The sequence below is a fragment of the Podarcis muralis genome, chromosome 4, assembly GCF_964188315.1.
Source record: "Podarcis muralis chromosome 4, rPodMur119.hap1.1, whole genome shotgun sequence".
Taxonomy (NCBI): Eukaryota; Metazoa; Chordata; class Lepidosauria; order Squamata; family Lacertidae; genus Podarcis; species Podarcis muralis.
In genome coordinates, this window is record NC_135658.1 from 19,987 (window position 1) to 42,554 (window position 22,568).

A 22,568-nucleotide genomic window follows, 5' to 3' on the forward strand; every position below is an offset into this window, starting at 1 on the left:
CACCTTTTCCGCCTGACTGTTCTTCTCTGGGTCCCTCTGCCCCCCTGGGTCTCTTCCTTCCGGGATTCTTCTGACGCTGACCCCCCGGACCCTCCTGTCTCCTTGCGCCGGGCTTTAGGACCCGGCTCCCTTTCCGGGCTGCCTACTGCGCCGCCTTCCTGTGCATTTGAACTTGGCGCGCGCGCCCAACCTTCCACCTTCCGTCTAACCGTCTCTTCGCTCCCAGATGGAGGTGTGGCCACTCCTGACTCGTGCCCTCCCTCCTGTTGTGAGCTGCCAGTGCTTGCCCCCTGGCTCCCTTCCTCTTCCCTGTTCTCTGGCGGTGACGCTGGTCCCGATCTCCAACTGCTCTCCTCTGAGTCCCCTCTGGCTCTATCTTCCTGGGGTGCCCCCCTAAACTCCCCCCTTGCCCTGGCCACTGGTGCTCCTTTCTGTGAATCCTCCGATTCACTGGAAAGGCTCGGAGATCTCGGGTCGTCGTCATCGCTCATCTTTTCTTCTGCCTCCTCCCCTTCACTCTCTGTTTCCTCCCTTGCCCTTGCCTCTGCTCCTGAACCCCTGACAGACGCGTTTTCACCAAGTTGGATCTTCGAGGGGCGTACAACCTGATTCGCATACGGGAGGGCGACGAGTGGAAGACGGCCATGTTCACGCCCCTGGGCACCTATGAATACAGAGTTATGCCCTTTGGATTACAAAATGGCTCCCACTGTTTTCAAGCCTTCATGCATCACGTGTTAGCAGGACTCCTCTACAAGAAGTGCGTCTGCTTCCTGGACGACATCCTGATATTTTCAGAATCGCAGGAGGCTCACGAGAGAGACGTCAAGGAAATTCTGCAGAGACTGCAGGAGCACAGACTGTACGCCAAGCTGGAGAAGTGCCAGTTTGACATGACGGAGGTGGATTTCCTGGGCTACAAATTGTCGGACAAGGGGCTCGCCATGGACAGCGCCAAGGTTCGCTCAGTGTTGGACTGGAAGAGCCCGCGCAATCGGAAGGAGGTCCAGCGGTTTGTTGGCTTTGCTAACTGTCAGGGGCTCAGGAGCAGAGGGACAGGAAAGGGAGGAATTAGAGACCGAGGGGGAGGAATCCGAGGAGGAAGTGAGCGATGAGAGCCGCCCGAGGTCTCTAAGTCTCTCCAGCGAATCGGAGGATTCACAGAAAGGGGCTCCCGTGGTCAGAGCTAGGGGGTTGCCAGAGGGAACACCTCAGGAAGGAGGGGCCAGAGGGGACTCAGAGAGCAGCAGCTGGAAATCGGGACCAGCTTCCCCACCGGAGAGCAGTAGGGGGGAGGAGTCCCAGGCATCGGCATCAGGCAGCTTTCCGTCAGCGGAAGGACATGAGTCAGGGTTAGCCACGCCTGCATCAGAGAGCGAGGAAACGGTCAAAAGGAAGGTCGGAGGCAGCGCGCGCGCGCCAAGTTCAAATGTACAAGAGGGTGGCGCAATGAGCAGCCCGGATAGGGAGCCAGGTCCTAAAGCCCGCCGAAGGGAGGGGGAAGAGTCCGAGGGGTCCGCCTCCGAAGCGTCCAGGAAGGAAGGGACCCCGGGGGGTGGTAGGACCCAGAGGCGGAAGGAGAGACGGAAAAGGTGGAGTAAGGCTAGAGTCTTAAGCTGGTGTACAGGGGGCGGAGACTCAGACGGAGCTTCGCCGGTCTAGTGTCCAGACGTAGAGACGCACGCTAGGGTTTGAAAATGGATAATGTACTTTAATAAAGACTTTTGTATATTACCGCTGGCTAGCGTTGGTCCTCTGTGAGCTGGGACCTGGAGGCAGTCTCTGACACTAACTTTTACCGCAAGTTCATCAAGGGGTTCGCTATGCAGACGGCGGCCATTACCGACACGCTCAGCTCCAAGAAGAAGAAGTTCATCTGGATGGAGCAAGCGGAGCAGTCCTTTCAGAAACTCAAGCGTCTCTTCTCGTCCGAAGAGCAGCTACTGCATGTGAATCCCAGCAGACCGATGAGGGTTGAAACGGACGCCTCAGACAGGGCCGTGGGAGCAGTCCTGTTGCAGCAAGACCCGCATGGGGACTGGAGACCGTGCGCCTTCTACTCCAGGAAGCTCAGCAAGTCAGAGCAGAACTACACCATCTGGGACAGGGAGTTGCTAGCCATTCATGCAGCATTCAAGGCGTGGCGGCACTTCCTTATCGGAGCCAAACACACAGTGCAGGTCCGCACAGACCATAAGAACCTGGAGTACTGGCGCACAGCAAGGTTCCTGAACCGGAGGCACATACGATGGGCGGAGTTCTTTGTGGACTTCGACTTCAGGATAGAGTACATCCCAGGCGACAACAACGTCATGGCGGATGCACTGTCCAGGAAGCCGCAATACCTCGAGGAGGCGGCACCAGCGGCGGCCAAGCACATTTTCGCACCGAAAGCGTGGGCGTGCGCTTCGGCAACCGTGGACCTGGATGCTGTACGTCGTGCGCTGCAGGAGGACCCCTTCGCACAAGCCAAGATGGAGGAGGTGCACAGGGGCACGGCGAAGGACGACGAGTTCCAGATACGTGACGGATTGCTCATCCGCAAAGGGGCCCTCTACGTACCGGGAGACGACCTCCGCGCGGGCACTTTGCACGACGCACCCACCGCCGGGCACTTTGGCAAAGAGAAGACTGTAGAATTAGTAGCCAGAGATTTTTGGTGGCCCAAGATGCGGGGGGAAGTTGCGGATTACGTCTCGAGGTGCGACACCTGCCAAAGGGCCAAGTCAGTGCACAAACCGCCGGCGGGACTGCTGGAACCGCTGCAGACACCGCTCGAACCGCGGGAGAGGGTGGCCCTGGACTTTGTCACGGATCTGCCCAGCTCGAGGGGCAAGACAGCAGTGCTAGTGGTGGTGGACATGTTCACCAAAATGGCCCACTTCATTCCGTGCGCGAAGGTGGCCACGGCGGAACAGACCGCCAAACTGTTCATAGACCACGTGTTCAGGGTTCACGGTCTACCACGGTCTATCCTGTCCGACCGGGGGCGACAGGTCATCTCGAAATTCTGGCAGAAGCTGATGGGCATCCTGAACGTCAAGATCAACCTAGTGTCGGCGAGACACCCGCAGACCAACGGACAAGCGGAGCGGGTCAACGCCATCATGCAGCAGTACCTGAGATGCTACGCAAATCAGCAGCCTGCAACATGGGTGGACTACCTGCCGCTCGCCGAGTTCGCCTACAACAACACGAAGCACGTGTCCACGGGGGTGACACCGTTCTTCGCCAACAACGGGAGGCATCCCAGAACCTTCCCGGGATTAGAGAGAGTGGGGGAGGGGGAGCCACAGGCAGCGGAAGCCTTAGCATCAGAGTTGCAGGAGGTCCACGAACAGCTTCGGAGGCAGTTAGAACTAGCAAAGCACGCATACAAACTGCAGGCTGACAGACACAGAAGGGTTGGGGAAGACATACAGGTGGGAGACTGGGTTTGGTTAGCAGCCCAGGCAGTGCCGGCCAGATCGTTAGCGAAGAAGAAGCTCGGACATAAGCAGCTAGGGCCTTACCAAGTCGAGGCACAGGTTAATCCAGTGGCCTTCCGGTTGACACTTCCGGAGGGATCCAGAATGCACCCAGTTTTCCATAGATCAGTGCTCACGCCCTACAAAGCACCTCACAGATTTCAGGAGCCAGGCACGGCACCAGACCCGCTCAGGGAAACGCCCACAAAGGGGGGGTCGCCAAGGGGGGAACTCATCAACGAGGTCACAGAGATTTTAGACTCGAGATGGGGGGAAGAGGGAGTAGAATATCTTCTCGCCAGAGAAGGTACCCCGGCCAGCGCCAACAGTTGGGTGCCGGACTATGCTTTGGAGGAACCTCTGCTCAAAGACGAGTTTCATGCCCTTTTCCCACACAGGCCCATGCCAGCCGAGTATTTCGACGACTGGCTTTTCACACCCACACTTTCAGCCAGCACATTCCAGGGGTTCGCCTCGGACGAGGAACCGGCACTAGACACACGTTCCCCGGAGGGATCACCCTCGGGGTCTGCCTCAGACCGCTCTTATTGGTGGGACGATCGACCAGAGGAGCAGTGGCGCAGGAAGTGGCTGGGGGGTCCTTGGCAGGCAACATCCCCAGAGGAGAACGGGGGAGAGACGGACATGGACGTGTTGGGGGAGGACGTTGGGTTCGAGCACGGAGGCAAAGAGATGGAAGCAGAGGAGATCGACGTCGGCGAGAGCACAGAGAACGAGCCGGACTTATCCGGCTGGATGTATGCCACGGGGGATGAACTGTATCCGGCACTCACCCCCACAACGACGGAGCACCCAGTACCCACACCGGAAGGAGGGGAGGGGGGAAGGGGGGGCTTCGAGGGGGGGATGGATGTCAGGGGCTCAGGAGCAGAGGCACAGGAAAGGGAGGAAATAGAGAGCGAGGGGGAGGAATCCGAAGGAAATGTTAGCGATGACAGCGGTCCGAGGTCTCTGAGTCTTTCCAGCGAATCGGAAGATTCACAGAAAGGGGCTCCCATGGTCAGAGCAAGGGGGGTGCCTAGGGGGACACCCCAGGAAGAAGGGGCCAGAGGGGACTCAGAGAGCAGCAGTTGGAAATCAGGACCAGCTTCCCCACCAGAGCGCAGTAGGGGGGAGGAGTCCCAGGTATCGGGATCAGGAGGCTCACCGCCAGCGGGAGGAGAGGAGTCAGGATTGGCCACGCCTCCATCGGAGAGCGAGGGAACGGTCAAGAAGAAGGTTGGAGGCTGGGCGCGCGCGCCAAGTTCAAATGTACAGGAGGGTGGCGCAGTTGGCAGCCCGGATAGGGAGCCAGGTCCCAAAGCCCGCCGAAAGGAGGGGGAGGAGTCAGGGGGGTCAGCGTCAGCGTCAGAAGAGTCCAGAAAGGAGGAGACCCCGGGGGGCAGAAGGACCCAGAGGAGAAAGGAGAGACGGAAGAGGTGGAGTAAGGTTAGAGTCCTAAGTTGGTGTACAGGGGGTGGAGACTCAGATGGAGCTTCGCCGGTCTAGCCTCTGAGACGTAGAGCTGGGCGCTGTGGCTTGAAAATGGAAACTGTACTTCAATAAAGACTTTTGTACATTACTACCGGCTAGCGTGGGTCCTCTGTGAGCTGGGACCTGAAGCCAGCTCTGACAATTACTTTTTTAAATATATCATTTTCAACAGTAATTAAACATCCTTCGAGATCTTATTTCAATTTTTGACTTCCATCAATCCTGTCTGAAAATTTTCCAATCTAATTTCTCAGGATACATTTCTTATCTTCCCTATTACTCATAACCAAGATTTCTATCTTTTTCTACTTTGTAACACTTCGTATATCTCTCCTTACAAAACTTCTAGCATAATTTGTCGATTACAGTTGCTCTACAAATAATTGATATACTTCTTCCAATCTTCTGTTAATCTCTGGTCTTGCAGTTTCGAATCCTTCCTGTCCTTTTGTCCAATTCTGCAGAGTCCATTAATTTTGTCTGCCATTCTTCTTTCGTCGGAATTTCATCTTGTTTCCATTTCTGGGCTCACAATACTCTTGCCGCAGTTGTTGCATAGAAAAACAATTTGACATCTTGTCTATTAATGTCCTGACCAAGTAAAATGCTTGTTTGTTTTTTAAATTGAAAAGCCTAATAGTAATGAAAGGAATGAGGATTTGTCTGGAAAACGGGCTGAAGCGTCTTTGTGAGTGGCATTCAAAGCCGCCTTGGAGTCACTTGAGAACATCCCCAGAGAAACGAGGAGGAGGCAGGCTTTTTCTGTCCATTTCCTGTCCATTTTGCTCGCCTGCCAGCTGGATGGGAAGCGTCAAAACGCTTCCCTCCCAGCTCTGCCACCCAGTGATTTTACCCCCAGGACTCAGGATCATCCAGAGAGGTAAATAATGTGATTTATTTCGTTTGCCGGAGAGGTAAATAATGTGATTTATTTCGTTTGCCAGAGAGGTAAATAATGTGATTTATTTCGTTTTCCAAAGTTTGCATGCTTTAATCATCGTCATCCTTGAACAAGAATAACAGCCATCAAGATTACATTGAATTGATCCACTGACTCCCTGGCAATTTGCGCCGAAATTATTCCACGCACACCCCTTACAAATCGGGGAAAATTCAGTTGAAAATGCAACTTCTCTGGGCTTCTCCAGTCTCATGATATGTTGCATTTTCAGATGAATTTTGGGGGGGGGGGGACCACTTCAAACATCCGCTGTGCTTTGGAGCGGTTTGCTCCTTGCAAACAGCCGAAAGTCTCTAAATTTTGAGGAGAAGCCTGATTTGCAAGGGGTGGGTGGGTGGAATAATTTTGATGGCAACTATGTGTTATTTATTCGCTATATATACTGCTCAAGGCAGCTCGCCGAAGAAAACCAGAACACAAAACCCACAAAATACATAATAAAATATGACAAACCTAGAATCTCCCCCACCAAAAAGACCACACCCTAGTTATCTGTAACATCTTTCTGCTTTTTGCTATTCCAAATCCGCCTCGCGTTTTCCTGCCCTTACAGCCACGCTAGAGATCTATGAGACGGAGAAATATCAACCAATAAGAGAATAAACTGATATGATGACCAAAAAGGAGCAGAAACCCTTTTGCAAAGCATTTGAAAGAAATATATAACAGTCGGGGGAACGGGCAAGTAGGACTTGAACGCGGAGCAGTAGCGAAAAGAAATTAGGATATTGGGCATGGCTGGGAGAGGGTAAGGATATGCAGCAAGTGAAATGGGGAGACCAAGGAGGGATGGAATACAAAATAAAAATAGCATATGCAGCAAGAGAAGGAGAAATTGGGAGACCAGGAGGGACAGAGTACAGACCTATTAGATGGATGGTGACAATCTAAACTTTTATGTATTAAAATAAAAATATAGTCTTTTCCTTTGGACCTCTCATTTTGGCATTTCTCATTTAGGCCCGTGTTGCAGACGCCTTTCTTCTGCTTCCTACAAGGGAACCCCAATGCCCGTTAGTTTTGAAGGGCAGCCAAAGAAAGAAGGGGGGCTGGGTGCATGGAGCCATTCCCAGCGCTTCTCGTGATTGGGATCCATAGATAGCTGGAGAGAGAACACCAAGGATTCATATTCATAGCTGCTGAGAACGCCGAGGTTGCAGGTTCAAGAGACAGCAGCATCTTCCTGTATCGCAGCGGGTTGGTCTGGATGACCCTCAGGGTCCCTTTTCTCATTCTCCCTCTGCTTTCTCTCCGCAGATGAAGATTTGCTTCTTCCCCAGAAAGATAGCAGCAAGTGGCTTGCTGGCGCCAGGTAACCGTTTGCACAGCATCCGGCTCGCGCCCGGACTCTGGACTGTGTACGTTTCTCCCATCTGGCTGTGTACATTTCCAACTTGGACACAGTCCAGTTTTCCACGCTGGTGGGTTGCCTAGATGAGCCAGAGCGGAAAGAGAGACGTAATTTGCGGTCAGGAGAGGATCCTTCAGAGATCCAGTCCCCCCACTAGCCTGGATTCGTGCCTCCGCGTCACGCCAAGGCCAACGTTCTCCAAGCCGCCACTTATAATAATAATAATAATAATATAGTTTATTATATATACCCCGCCCATCTGGCTGGGTTTCCCCAGCCACTCTGGGCGGCTTCCAACAAAACACTAAAATACCATAATCGATTAAACATTAAAAGCTTCCCTAAACTTCCAGAGCTCAAGCTGAAAGGGACCCCAAAGGGTCATCCATCCCAACCCACCGCTAGGCAGCCATCTCCGCTCTTCCATCCCAGACCAATGGACAGGATGCATTGCAGGGGGTTGGGCTGGATGACCCTCAGGGTCCCAATCCAGTTCTATGCTTCTACGTTTGGACTTGCCGGGGGCAGGACTAGGCGACCCTCGGCTAGGATTCTGCGTCCCTGTTTCTCTGCAGTGCTGCTCTGGCTGGCCAAAGTTGCCGCCAGCTCCCCTTTCCTGCTCCCCACTCCCGAAAACACGTCCGACCGTGGGCTGCCTGCTCCGGGGAGAACGAATTCTTCGGGGGACGTCCTGCAGTGGCACGCGGGATTCCCAGATCCCCTGGAAGACCTTGGTAAGTGTCACCTACGTAAAGGTCAAGGGACCCCTTGACCATTAGGTCCAGTCACGGCCGACTCTGGGGTTGCGGCGTGCATCTTGCTTTATTGGCCGGTGTACAGATTCCGGATATGTGGCCAGCATGACTAAGCTGCTTCTGTCAAACCAGAGCAGCGCACAGAAACGCCATTGACCTTCCCGCCGGAGCGGGACCTATTCATCTACTTGCACTTTGACGTGCTTTCGAACTGCTAGATTGGCAGGAAAGTGTAACCTAGGGGTCCTCTTTAAGAGCCACCCCGCTTTAAGGGGCCGGGAAGAATGTGGGAAAGGACCACAAAATATTATTAAATATCTTAATCTTGTTCTTCCCTCCCCAGGCGCATCCTAATATACATTTAGTAAATTGTTATTACAGGTATTAATAATGAGAAATAAAATAGGAGAGGCAGGCCAGGCCACCCACATTTGAACAGGCGCCAAAAACGAGGCGGGAAGGAGAAATCTCCCCCTTCGCGCACAGGGACCCCAGTGTCAGTGAGTTCCACAGGTGAGCTGCAGAAAGAATGCTGCCAGTCCAGGGAACCATGAACTCCAAAAGGTCGAAAACAGCAGGGCAAACAGCACGAAACGCTCTCTTCCGAGCCAGGATTGCATTCTTTGGGGCAAAAGGTTCCCGCCTTGCTGGGGGTTGGTCTGGATGACCCTCAGGGTCCCTTCCAGCTTTTGGGTTCTTTCCCCTGTTTTCAGAGCCTCCTGCCCAGCCGGTCATCCGCAGAGAGCCTTCTCCGCAAAAGCCCGGCATCCGCTTGTCCTGCCGGGTGCCGAGTGGCGCAGTGGAGGCCATCGAATGGAAAAGGGACGGGAAACCGCTCTCCGGGGGCCAAAGGGATGACGTTCTTCTTCTCCTCCTCTCTGGGGTGGAGACGTCCCACTGCGGCTCGTACTCCTGCAATGCCAGCAACCGCCGGGGCTGGAAAGAGTCACCACAGCTGGACGTGACGCCGGGTGAGTAGACACCAAGTGGGGGGCACAAAACGGAAGAAGAATCCGGGCCCTCTCCTCTCCCCCGTTGCAACGTTTCGCCCTGTAGTGATCAGGTGGGATTGCTATGAGGAATTAGAACAAATCTAGAGTCAGCCATCTGGGTCAGCAAGGAAAGCATTGCGTTGACTGGGTTTCAACTGTGGTAGGAATTTTACGGTCTTAGATATATGGTAATGTTCCTAAGCGTACCAACCAAGATCAAGGTCAAAGTGGGAAACCTCCCCATTGTCTCACAAATCCGGTCTTAAGGGCACATTTAATATATGAATAGGGTGTGAGCCTGTGACCTGGCCCAGGAACTAAGTATTTATCATTACAAAAAATTGCCCGGCTCCCCAGGCAATCCAATCAAGTGACCATTAAACAGGTAACCTGTTAGACGAGATAAACAATGCACTCAGATTTCTGCTGTAGACTGCCTTTTCTGTGATGTAGGTATGACTAGCCAGGCTCCCCAGGAAATCCAATCAAGTAACCTACCAGACAGGAGATAAACAAGGACAGGAGAAAAACAACATTCAAAATTTCTGTCTTAGACCGCCTTTTCTGTGATGTAGGTATGATGTATCTGAGGGGTGGTCTTAGGCTACACCCCTTCTGCGATGTAGGAATGATGTTTCTGGGAGTGGTCTTGCCTTGCCTTGCTACACGACCATGGGATCCCTTCCCCATCAATGGGTCTATGATTCCCACCAACATTACTCTGGCGAAAGAGACCCAATAATTCTGCGGCTCCAGAAGCAGACCTGGTTGGAAGAGAGGGGAAAGCGAAAGCAAACTCTGAATCCATCTTTCCAGGGAATGGTAGAGTTGGATGGGACCCCACTGAAAAATCTCCAATTAATGATAGGATAGATTCGGAAAGGACCCCCAGGGTCATCCAGTACAACCCCAGGCAATGTCACCATGAGCGTACCTGGGATGGGAGAGAGAAGAGAGGCATGGGTGCCCGAGCGCCCACAACATTCCTATGGAGGGTCTGGGCACCCCCAAATTTCAGTGCCAGGGCCATGGCACCCAGTTGACACTTCTGGAGGGGGGGAGAGGAACATTGGAATTCCTCCCTGAGGTGCTTGATGTCTCCTCTCCTCAACGGGCTCCATCCTACAGGGATCTCCATGATGCTGGGGGTGTCCTTCCAGCTCTCCGCCTCAGCCCTGGTGAGTGCTGCTTTCTCCGGATGGGGCATCCTCTTGCCATTGTGTCAGCCCCATAAACTCCAGATCCGTGAGTATCTTTTTTGCCGCGGGTTGGACTGGATGATCTTAGGGGTCCCACCCTTAGGAGCTACCACCCTCTTGACTCCCATATCACTCCCCAGGAGGGAAGGCCTGGAAGTGGCTCAGCATCTATGTCAATGGACTGACAGGCTTGGCTTCGGCCCTTGCCTTCGTGGCCCTGATCCTGTGGAGCTATGATCAAGGTGAGGCGGGAAGGGGCTTTCGGAGAAGAGGAAGAAGCTAATTTGCCGCAATAATAATAATAATTTAGTATTTATACCCTGCCCATCTGGCAGGGTTTCCCTAGCCACTCGGGGCAGCTTCCAACAAAACACTAAAATACAATAACCAATTAAACATTAAAAGCTTCCCTAAACAGGGCTGCCTTCAGATGTATTCTCAAAGTCGGGTAGTTCTTTTTCTCTTGGACATCTGGTGGGAGGGAGTTCCGCAGGGCGGGCACCACCACCGAAAAGGCCCTCTGCCTGATTCCCTGCAATTCGGCTTCTCGCAGAGAGGGAACCGCCAGAAGGCCCTCGGAAGTGGACCCCGGCGTCTGGGCTGAACAATGGGGGTGGAGACGCTCCTTCAGGTCTACTGGACCTTTGAGGCCGTTTAGGGCTTTCAAGGTCAGCACCAACCCTTTGAATTGTGCTCGGAAACGTACTGAGAGCCAATGTAGGTCTTTCAAGTTGGCCACTCGCAGTCCCCAGTCTAGCTGCCGCATTCTGGATTAGTTGTACTTTCCGGGTCACCTTCAAAGGTAGCACCTCGTAGAGCGCATTGCAGTAGTCCAAGCGGGAGATAACCAGAGCATGCACCACTCTGGGCAGGGAGGGTCTCATCCTGCATCCCAGATGGAGCTGGTAAACAGACACAGAATGGACCTGTGCCTCCATGGACAGCTGTGAGTCCAGAATGACTCCCAGGCTGCACACCTGGTCCTTCGGGGGCACATTTACCCCATTCAGGACCAGGGAGTCCTCCACACCCGCCCGCCTCCTGTCCCTCCAAAACAGTCCTTCTGCCTTGTCAGGATTCAACCTCCCCCATCTGTTAGCCTCCAACTGTCTCCAGGCACTCACACAAGACCTTCGCTGGATCCCATTGGAAAGAGAGGCAGAGCTGGGTCTCATCCGCATAATACTGAGCTTAAAGGAATACTGAGCTTAAAGGAATGGACAGCTGTCAGGGGCAACTCTGACAACAGCCTTTAAAAAAGTCTGATTTTCCTTTGGAAGGATCTAGTAGACTAGTTGCCTTTTAGGGGGTTGGACGCGGGGGTCCCGTCCGACTGGACCAGCCCACCATCGCCCTTCCTCTCCTGGAGGACTAGTTGCCTTTTAGGGGGTTGGACGCGGGGGTCCCGTCCGACTGGACCGGCCCACCATCGCCCTTCCTCTCCAGGAGGACTAGGTGCCTTTTAGGGGGCTGTATATGGGGGTCCTGTCCGACTTGACTGTCCCACCATCGCCCTTCCTCCCCAGGAGGACTAGGTGCCTTTTAGGGGGTTGGACACGGGGGTCCCGTCCGATTTGACCGTCCCATCATCGCCCTTCCTCTCCAGGACTCTCAGCCGCCCTCATCCTGCCTCTGTTCCTCCTCATCTACATCGCGATGGTCACCCTGCTGGTCGTGGGCACCGTTGCCTTCAAGATGGACATGATCCAACAGATCACCGACCCGGCAGGTCAGTCAGCGGGGCTGGGTGGCGTCCTCCACCCTCCAGAGCTTTTGGGTCTCTTCCGGGTTCTTGATTCTCGCGACGGGTTCTCGATTCCCTCCTCTTTCTTCTCCTGCAGCTCAGCGGCTGGTGGACTTCAGCACCCCGACGGGGGTGATCTTGGTCGCTGTGACGTGCAGCCTCCTCATCCGGCAGGTGGTGAAGTTGGAAGGTGAGACTGGCAGGCGGCTGAAATTTCTATGTCATTTGATGTCGTCTGAAATGTGGGGGGATTTGGCACGGATTGGCTCACAACGTAGAAAAACAGATAAATAAAATAAATAAAAATAAAAATGAAATAAAGTAAAAAACAAAGTAAAATAAAAATAAAATATGGCAAATGAAATACCGTATTTTTCCCTCTATAACACGCAGATTTTTTCTCCTAAAAAGGAAGGGGAAATGTCTGTGCGTGTTATAGAGCGAATGTGTGGTCCCTGGAGCCAAAAAATCAAGCAAAAGTCAAATCGCGAGTCACGGAGAAGGGAAACCTGAAAAGAGGAAGTGGCTGCTTTCCTGCATTCTGCCTCAGGGTCTTACTGCCCACCCTTCTCTGTTTCGTTGCTGTGATTGCTGAAACGGAACAAAGAGCAGGGAAAGCCCCTCCCCTCCAGGCAAGCAGAGTGTCGTTCTTTCTAATTCCTCTCTGTGCTCCGGTGCTGCTGGGGGAGAGGGAGAGAGAGTGGGGGAGGGAGAGGGAGAGGGGGGGAGGGAGAGGGAGAGAGGGGGGGAGGGAGAGAGAGGGGGGGAGGGAGGGAGGGAGGGAGGGGGAGAGAGAGAGAGAGAGAGAGAGAGAGAGAGAGAGAGAGAGAGAGAGATGGCTGGCTTGGGGGGGAACTTTTGCCTTTCTTTCCTCCCACCCGTTAAATCCCTCTCCAGCATTCTTAGCCAGCTGCTTCTCTGCACACCCCTCTCATGTCCCTTCTTTGTTTTTCCTTCGCTGCCCACTTAAAATGTGGTTACAAAGCATAGATCAACATGGATCCTCAGGATCTTTGCATTGGGTCACCCCAAATTCACCATCAGATCACATAGCATGTCCATGGCTACAGCCTGCACCAAAAAAAGCACGCACCCACTGTTGCCTGGGGCTGCAATGGTGCAAAAACGTGGTTACAAAGCATGGATCCACATGGATCCTCAGGATCTTTGCATTGGGTCACCCCAAATTCACCATCAGATCACATAGCATGTCCATGGCTACAGCCTGCACCAAAAAAAGCACGCACCCACTGTTGCCTGGGGCTGCAATGGTGCAAAAACGTGGTTAAAAAGCATGGATCCACATGGATCCTCAGGATCTTTGCATTGGGTCACCTCAAATTCACCATCAGATCACATAGCATGTCCATGGCTACAGCCGGCACCAAAAAAAGCACGCACCCACTGTTGCCTGGGGCTGCAATGGTGCAAAAACGTGGTTACAAAGCATGGATCCACATGGATCCTCAGGATCTTTGCATTGGGTCACCCCAAATTCACCATCAGATCACATAGCATGTCCATGGCTACAGCCTGCACCAAAAAAAGCACGCACCCACTGTTGCCTGGGGCTGCAATGGTGCAAAAACGTGGTTACAAAGCATGGATCCACATGGATCCTCAGGATCTTTGCATTGGGTCACCCCAAATTCACCATCAGATCACATAGCATGTCCATGGCTACAGCCTGCACCAAAAAAAGCACGCACCCACTGTTGCCTGGGGCTGCAATGGTGCAAAAACGTGGTTACAAAGCATGGATCCACATGGATCCTCAGGATTTTTGCATTGGGTCACCCCAAATTCACCATCAGATCACATGTCTGTGGCCACAGCATGAAGCACAAAAGTGATACATCCACTGTTTCATTCAGAATGTTTTTTCCCTTGTTTTCCTCCTCTAAAAACGATGTGCGTGTTATGGTCAGGTGCGTGTTATAGAGCGAAAAATACGGTAATAATTATTATTAGTTATTCAATGGGTACACTGCCCTATACCCGCAACTCTCAAAACTATAATCACAATTGTCAGGGGTTCAGGAGCAGAGGGACAGGAAAGGGAGGAATTAGAGACCGAGGGAGAGGAATCCGAGGGAGAGGTCAGCGATGATAGCCGTCCGAGGTCTCTAAGTCTCTCCAGCGAATCAGAGGATTCACAGAAAGGGGCTCCCGTGGTCAGAGCTAGGGGGTTGCCAGAGGGAACACCTCAGGAAGGAGGGGCCAGAGGGGACTCAGAGAGCAGCAGCTGGAAATCGGGACCGGCTTCCCCACCGGAGAGCAGTAGGGGGGAGGAGTCCCAAGCATCGGCAGCAGGCAGCTTTCCGTCAGCGGAAGGACATGAGTCAGGGTTAGCCACGCCTGCATCAGAGAGCGAGGAAACGGTCAAAAGGAAGGTCAGAGGCAGCGCGCGCGCGCCAAGTTCAAATGTGCGAGAGGGTGGCGCAATGAGCAGCCCGGATAGGGAGCCGGGTCCCAAAGCCCGCCGAAGAGAGGGGGAAGAGTCCGAAGGGTCCGCCTCCGAGGCGTCCAGGAAGGAAGGCACCCCGGGGGGTAGTAGGACCCAGAGGCGGAAGGAGAAACTAAGAAGGTGGAGTAAGGCTAGAGTCTTAAACTGGTGTACAGGGGGCGGAGACTCAGACGAGGCTTCGCTGGTCTAGGGTCTAGACGTAGAGACGCACGCTAGGGCTTGAAAATGGAAACTAAACTTCAATAAAGACTTTTGTACAGTTCTGCTGGCTAGCGTTGGTCCTCTGTGAGCTGGGACCGGGAGGCAGTCTCTGACAACAATGATTACAATAATCAATAAAAATAACAGCAGATCACCATGCTTTTGGCCCTTGGGCAATTCAGCTCCAGGGACCACACATTCACTCCTTAAGATGCACAGACATTTCCCTTTACTTTTTAGGAAGAAAAAAGTGTGTCTTATGGAGACAAAAATATGGTACCATATGGAAAACAAAATAATAATTATTATTTCTTATTCAATGGGTATACTGCCCTACACCCACAAGTCTCAAAACTATAATCACAATGTTTAGAATAATCAATAAAAATAACAACAGTCACCATGCGCAAATACCGCGAAACCTACAAAAGCAGTAGGAGAAGCAAGGACACCCAACCTAAAATTATTGTTTTTATTAAAATTATTACTAAAATAATTACTAAATTATTTATTATTATTATTAGGTTATTATTATTTTATATACCCTGCACTCCTCTTCTCTCTTCCCAGCTGATTCTGCTGCCCCTAAAGTCCTGGTTTGGTGGGGGGAGTTTTAAAAATATCTTAAAACTTTGGTCTGGCTGTTGTTTTCTTCACAGAGCAAGGATGTGCTGTGCCAGTGGACCTGACGCCTGTTGTCGCAGGAACTGCTGGGATGTACTTCCTCCCCTTTGCAACAATTGTTGCCGTCCGTAAGTAACTCCGCCGCTGTAGATGGGGCAGGTTTGGCCTTGCTGCGGGTTGGACTGGATGACCTTTGGGAGTCCCAGCTCTGCCATTGTATGATTCTGTGTTGAGATTCCTGCACTGAAGATGAAGGATTTTTCAGAGCTAGGCGACCTAACCGGAAGAGTCCGTGACCAGGAGGAGGAGGAGTATCAGGAAGAGAATATTAAATTGAATGATTAAATTTAATCCAATCTTCCTGACACTTCTCCTTCTGGTCGCGGACTCTTCCAGTTAGGTCTTAGTTAACTATGTTAAGTTAAATTAACTGAAAACAGCTTGCAGATACTTAATTGGCTTAGGATTTTATTTACGTTAAGTGATGATGTCAGGGGCTCAGGAGCAGAGGCGCAGGGGAGAGAGGAAATGGAGAGCGAAGGGGAAGAATCTGAGGGCAGCGGAGGGCAGAATGACAGTGACCCGAGAGATTCCATGAGCCTCTCCAGTGAATCAGAAGATTCCCAGAAGGGGGCGCCGATGGCCAGGGCAAGGGGGGTCCCAGGGGGGACACACCAGAAGCAGGGGGCCAGCGGAGACTCCCAGAGCAGTAGCTGGAAATCAGGGCCAGCTTCCCCACCGGAGCGTAGTGGGGGGGAAGAGTCTCATAGGTCAGAGTCAGCGTCTCCTCCGGCAAGCAGGGAGGAGGAGTCAGGCCCAGCTAGCGTCCCCGAAGAGGGAAGCAGCGACAGGAGCAGTATAACGGTCAGAAGGAAGGTGGCAGGCTGGGCGCGCGCGCCAAGTTCAAATGTACAGGCGCGCGGGACAGCAGAAAGCCCGGATTGGGAACCAGGTCCTAAAGCCCGCCGGAGGGAGGGGGAAGACTCGGGGGAGTCAGCGTCAGAAGAGTCCAGAAAGGGGAAAACCCCGGCGGACAGGCGGACCCAGAGGAAGAGGGAGCAGAGGAAGAGGTGGAGCAAGGCTAGGGTCTTAAACTGGTGTCTGGGGGGAGGAGACTCAGACGGAGCTTCGACGGTCTAGGGTTTCATACGTAGGGCTGCGCGCCACGGCTGTCAAACCAATAATGAACTTCAATAAAGACTTCTGTATATAAAGAGGAACTGGCGTTGGTCCTTTGTGAGCTGGGACCCAGGGCAGCTCTGACAGATGAATTCATATGTTTAATTTCATCATGTGAAGATCTAAGGATGTTAATTTTTAAGTTGAATTTTAGAAGAACTGTGATTTGGAAAACCGTTCAAAGGACATGCAATGAAATTCAACCAAGGGGAAGCGAGGACGTCACTTAACAATCTTAATCAGTGTAATTTTCAATAAGGCTATGATTTATGTTTGTTTTTCTTATGTGTTGGTTTGTTTATAATGTTGTGAAAACCAATTTAAAAAAAATGGGGGGGGGAGCAGAGATTCCTGCACTGAAGCCTCCGTTTCGTCCAGTTCCTTGCCTAACCTCCTCCAGCGGTTCACGTCAATCAATCAATCGATCAATCAATCAATCATATGGGCCTCTAGCCACAGGAGGAGCTGTATAATCGTAGAATGAGAGCTGTCAGGGACCCGACTGCAAGGCGGGAATCTCAAAGTTGTGGTTGTGTTTGCAGATTGCGCCGATATGAAGAGGAGGACGGACGAGGACCGAACCTCCAGAAGGGAAAACTGGAAGAAGGTACGATTGGGTTGCCAAAAAGGGTGGCCTTTTTTTGGCTGGGTGACCAAGAATACTCATAGAAGGGACCCGAGGGTCATCTGTCCCAACCCCCATTTGGGGCAGAAGTCTCAACATGGAATCCTAGAAACAGTTGAGCTGGATGGGACCCCAACCTAGGCTTCGAAACCTCCAGTGTGGAACAGTGGTGGTCTCGTAATCTGGGGAACCGGGTTCGAGTCTCCGCTCCTCCACATGCAGCTGCTGGGTGACCTTGGGCTGGTCAACTTCTCTGAAGTCTCTCGGCCTTACTCACCTCACAGAGTGTTTGTTGTGGGGGAGGAAGGGAAAGGAGATTGCGAGCCGCTTTGAGACTCCTCAAGCGGGATATCCAATCCAAACTCCTCCACTTCTCCTCCAAGGAGATATTTTAATATTTTAATGTTTCAATATTTTAATGTTGTATTTTCCATCTTGTTTTTAACTTGTATTCATTCAATTTGTTTTTATGATTGCTTGTTAGCCGCCCTGAGCCGGACCTTGGCTGGGAAGGGCGGGGTAGAAATAAAAATGATTAGTATCATTATTATTACAAGGCGATTTCACCTGGAATGTCTCTCAGCTTGAACCCGAGTCCAAAGGGTCCCTTTCCTTTTCCTTGCTGGGGAAACCCAGCCAGATGGGTGGGGTATCAATAATAAATTTATTATTATTATTATTATTATTATTATTATTATTATTATTATTGCAGGCCATCCAGAACGGGACCTTCCAGCTCCTCTGAGCCGAATTCCTGCATCTCGCCAGATCTCTCCATGCCCTCTGCAAACCGAACTCAGAGTGCCAATAAAAATATTCTATGATTCACCTCTGTCTTCTTTTTTACCTTTTTTAAACAGGCTGCTTTTATCCAGCTGGGCGGGAGAAGCATCCTGTTGGCGCCTCAAAAGCACACATTGATTCTGCTTTAGAGCCCAGCTTTGGCTGGGGAGGGCGGGATAGAAATAAATTATTATTATTATTATTATTATTATTATTATTATTATTATTATTATTCTATTGAGAATATTTCGACATAAGGAAATCAAAGGAGCATGGAAAGGGAACGAAGAAAAATAAAAGATGTCTATGATATTATTATTATTTATTGAATTGATAAACCACCCTATACTCAGAGGTCTCATATATGCAAACAACTATGATTCCATAGATAGTCAATCTCCTCCAACACTTCTCCAAAGAATCATATGATGGTGTATATATCTATATTGGAAGGGACCCCAAGGGCCATCCAGTCCAACCCACTGCAAGGCAGGAATATGCAAGAGAACAACCACCAACCTTGGTTGTGCTGTCAGTGTTGCCCTATTAAATGCCACTTTTAAGGCAATTTAACCTACAGGTGCAAGTTACACCATTAAGCACACCTTGCCATCTCCTTTTGCTGACTGAGAGCAGAGGAGGTGCTGCTTACAGTCTCCCCAGGAGCATTTCAACAGTCAGAAGGAGGCCTGAAGCCTTCGGGGTGATTGTACATATGCTAAGAACATTTATACCTCCAGAAAAAGGAAAAAAATGAGCCTATGTTAAGGGAATGCTCATGAGTGTATAAAATGCTCTTCTTCAGAACATCTCTCTTAACATTACAAACTGCTACAAATTTCCAAAACACACACATACGTGCCAGTATTTGTAAATGTAAATGATTCAACTGGCTTTTGGTTTTGGCCTGTTACACGGGCTCAGCCCACTTGGTCTTGTGGCATTGGGGCTCCCAGCCTATATGTATGTACGCGAATGTGAATAGCTGGTGACAGTCTTAAATCTTTGCTTTGCCCCTGCTGTGAGCCACATTGCACAGTTGATTTTTAAGGGCTGACACACACACCCCAAAACTGTATTAAGACATTACTAAATGCTAAGGTTTCAATTTTTTGAGATACCATGGGAAAATGCAATCTCCCTGACCATCGAGGAACAGAGACTGTTTCTGGGAGGTTGCCAGGGTTACTGGTGTGAGGATAGGAAAAGAAACTTTTCAACCAGCTGTTTGAGCTGAAATCCACCTTTGGAGAAGGCAGTCTGCACCTCTTGAAAGGACCAGGCCTTGTGGAGGTGCAGGGACTGTGCGGTCTTACCAATTTATAGAAATAACTAGGTATTTCCCACCGTTCCCTTTACTCCTTACTACTAAGAATCTTTTCCAGTGGGTGGAAGTGGACTTAGGCAGATGTAGCATTCAGCATTAAGGAATAAAGCAGAGCCCATACAGAGAAACCCACCTTTTGCAACTGCATGGAGATGTCCAAGAGCTGCCTTGCCTCTTTTTCTTTCCTTCCCTTTGGCTGCCACACTGCTGGGTGGATCAGGTGTTTGGTTAAAGGAGCTGTTTGGATCTTGTGTCAAAAGATCCCCTTTCCCCCTCTCGCCCCACAAGGCAGCAGCAGGAGGGCCCCTCTTCTCCCTCCCTTTGTCAGGCGAAACTTCCCCCTTCCTTCTCCTCCCTCTTTTTGGGAGCAGGAATTCAGCACAGCCCAGAGAGACCTGAGAAATAACAGGGGGGCGAATTTTTTCCAGAAGAACTGAAAAAGGGGTCCGTGTAAAAAGAGGCACCAAGCTCAAATTAACGTGCAAGGAATAAGGTAACTCACAGGAAGTGAGGCTACTTTCCCATCATACAACTAACTTTAAGGAATGCTATTTCTGTTTCTTGTTTCTGAAGCCCTTTCCAAAGAAAAATGATGGTATATAACCTCTGGAAGGGACCCCAAGGGTATCCAGTCCAACCTGCTGCAATGCAGGAATATGCAGGAGTCCCTTATGGGGAACAACCACGCAACCTTGGTTGTGCAGCAAATGTTGCACTCTTAAATGGCACTTTGAAGGCTATTTAGGTATAGTTCAGGGATCCACACCTCTCCTGCAGCTGCAAGTTCAGCCAGGAAGAAAACATGGCCATGCACTATTCTTGACTGGAAACAGAGGAAGTGCTGCTTACAATCTCCTTGGGAGCATTTCAACAGTCAGGAGGAGCCCTGAATCCTTCGGGGTGATTATACATATTCTCACCCTACACAAAGCGTTCTCTCCATCTACCCCTTCTGCCTGGAAGTGTGTGCAAGGAAGCCCACTCATTTCAGGAACCAAGCCTGACTATCTACTGCTGGAAAATTCCACCTTTAGTTGCAGACATGGAACTGTTGCATGTCACATGTCTGTTTACATACCAGCACAGTTTGCTGGGAACTTCTGTTGTGTGTACAGTGGTACCTCGGGTTAAGAACTTAATACGTTCTGGAGGTCCGTTCTTAACCTGGAACTGTTCTTAACCTGAGGTACCACTTTAGGTAATGAGGCCTCCTGCTGCCACCGTGCCGCTGGAGCACGATTTCTGTTCTCATCCTGAAGCAAAGTTCTTAACACGAGGTACTATTTTTGGGTTAGCGGAGTCGGTTTGTCCTGATTTATGATTAATAAATCCATAGTTGTGGTATGCTTCCACAAGCCTCACGCCTATTCTGTGTGTGCAGTTCGCTCAGCTGATATAGTGTGCCCTGGCTTTGAAGCCTGGGTCGCTGATTTACATCGGAACAGAGGCAGATGGATCTTCGCAGCTGGACGGCTGGAAGGAGACGATCCAGCTAACTGGAATAAATGTGTTTTTCTTCTTTATTCTTTCTTGTTTATTCTTGTTTCTTCTTTCTGAAGCACTTTCCCAAGAATCATGTAATAGTGCATATAGCTGGAAGGGACCCCAAGGGTCTTCCAGTCCAACCCGTTGCAAGGCAGGAATCTGCGAATGAACCACAAGGGGATTGCATTTCATAATAAGTGGAGGAATTAGGATCTTGAGGAATTACCTGGTTAGAAAACCACTGCTTAATGCAGTACTTCATCTGAACAATACACTGTTCAGATACAGTTTTTTCAATATATTGTTTCAGATACTGTACAGTTTTCAATGCACTGCTTGGTCACCCTTGGTTAGGCTCGCAAAGGCGGCCTGAGGGGGAAAGCAATGGAGATCTGAACTCACAGCCAGTTACTCTGGAGTTGCTGTAGCCAAGGGGAGCTTCCCCGCCCCAATTCAAATAAATAAAAATACTATACTGTTAAGGCTCAGGGGGGAAGAGGCCATGTCCCACTTGGGTGGGTGTGATTTATAATAATAATAATAATTTAACATTTAATGATAATCATAATTTATTACTCTTTCCCAGCTACCAACAGAATATTTTTAAAAAGATAAAACATAATGTCAGGGCCGCCTCAGGTCCCAGCTCACAAGAGACCAACGCCAAGTCCACTTTATTTACAAAAGTCTTTATTGAAGTACATTGCTTGCTCCACAGCCGAGGCGCGCAGCCCCACGTCTGTTACGCTTAGACCGCTGAAGTCCCCTCTGAATCAGTCCCGCCTCTACACCAGTTTAAGAGGCTTGTGCTGGTCCACCTCTTCCTGTCCTTCCTTTTCCGCAGGGTCTTTCTGCCCCCCTGGGTTCCTCCCCTCCTGGATTCCCCTGACGCTGAGTCCCCAGACGCCTGCTCCCCCCTCCTCTGTGCTTTGGGACCAGGCTCCTCCTCCGGGCTCTCCGCATTTCCGCGCGCCTCCACATTTGAACTTGGCGCTCGTTCGCTGTCCCTGACCTTCCTCTTGACAGTTATACTACTCTCTGTACTGCTCTCCGCCCCTTCCAGCAGGACGTCTTGCCCCGATCTCCTTCCCCTCTCTGCTTCCTGCTCTGCTTCGTCTGTCACACTGGGAACTCCACCCTCTTCACTCTGTTCCGGCGGGGAAGCCGGCCCCGATCTCCAACTCCCACTCGGGGTTCCCCTGCTGCTCCCCTGCTCCTGACGAGTCCCCCCTGTGACTCCCCTTGGCCTGACCAGGGGCGCCCCCTTTTGGGAATCCTCCGATTCACTTGAAAGACTCATGGAAAACCTCAAGTCATTGTCATCCTCCTCCTCCTCGTTCCTGGATTCTTCCCCCTCGCTCTCAGTCTCCTCCCTCATCTGTGCCTCTCTCCCTGAACCCCTGACATCCATCCCCCCCTCGAAGCCCCCCTTCCCCCCTCCCGCCCGTCGGGCGCAGGTTTTGGGAGCCGCGTCTCTGCAGGGGTGGATGCTGGATACAGTTCGTCTACTTCGATTTCCTCTGCTTCCAGCTCAGTGTATGTGTGCTCGAACTCGGGTTCGTCTCCCAAAGTATTCTCGGTCTCCTCTCCCATTGTTACTTCGTCCGGTGCTGTTGGCCAAGGCCCCTCCCTCCACCTCCTGCGCCAGTCCTCCTCTGGTTGCTCGTCCCACCAATAAGAGGGTTCCGTCTCCACCCCCGAGCACAATCCCCTGGGAGGGCTCGATTCTGGCGTTCCCTCCTCCGCGGAAGAAAACCCCCGGAAAGTGCTGGCTGAAAGTGTGGGCGTAAAAAGCCAGTCGTCAAAGTACTCGGCTGGCATGGGCCTGTGTGGGAAAAGGGCATGGAACTCGTCCTTGAGACGAGGCTCGTCCAAAGTGTAGTCCGGGACCCAACTGTTGGCGCTGGCTGGGGT

The 22,568-nt window shown here is 51.4% G+C and overlaps 1 protein-coding gene across 3 annotated transcripts; it reads left to right on the forward strand.

Annotated features, from left to right (window-relative positions):
• The first annotated feature begins 5,690 nt into the window (after positions 1-5,690).
• On the forward strand, positions 5,691-17,887 carry LOC114595168 (uncharacterized). Of its 3 annotated transcripts, XM_077926779.1 has the most exons (11): positions 5,691-5,841; positions 7,180-7,234; positions 7,849-8,007; positions 8,742-8,999; positions 10,149-10,265; positions 10,360-10,461; positions 11,826-11,948; positions 12,061-12,153; positions 15,291-15,383; positions 16,977-17,041; positions 17,772-17,887. In XM_077926779.1, the coding sequence occupies exons 2-11, from the start codon at positions 7,180-7,182 to the stop codon at positions 17,802-17,804; spliced, it is 1,098 nt and encodes a 365-aa protein (XP_077782905.1). In that variant the 5' UTR covers positions 5,691-5,841; the 3' UTR covers positions 17,805-17,887. The 3 variants fall into 3 exon arrangements, with proteins under 3 accessions (XP_077782905.1, XP_077782904.1, XP_077782903.1); XM_077926777.1 differs by lacking the exon at positions 7,180-7,234 and having other exon boundaries at positions 5,710-5,841; XM_077926778.1 differs by lacking the exons at positions 7,180-7,234; positions 10,149-10,265 and having other exon boundaries at positions 5,699-5,841.
• Positions 17,888-22,568: the final 4,681 nt, after the last annotated feature.

Bases quoted from the DNA above. Each gene is read 5' to 3' on its own strand.
- LOC114595168 (XM_077926777.1), top strand. From the start codon at position 5,763: ATGGGAAGCGTCAAAACGCTTCCCTCCCAGCTCTGCCACCCAGTGATT. The intron at 5,842-7,848 runs GTAAATAATGTG...GTTTCTCTGCAG, and splicing joins ACTCAGGATCATCCAGAGAG to TGCTGCTCTGGCTGGCCAAA. The intron at 9,000-10,148 runs GTGAGTAGACAC...TCCATCCTACAG, and splicing joins ACAGCTGGACGTGACGCCGG to GGATCTCCATGATGCTGGGG.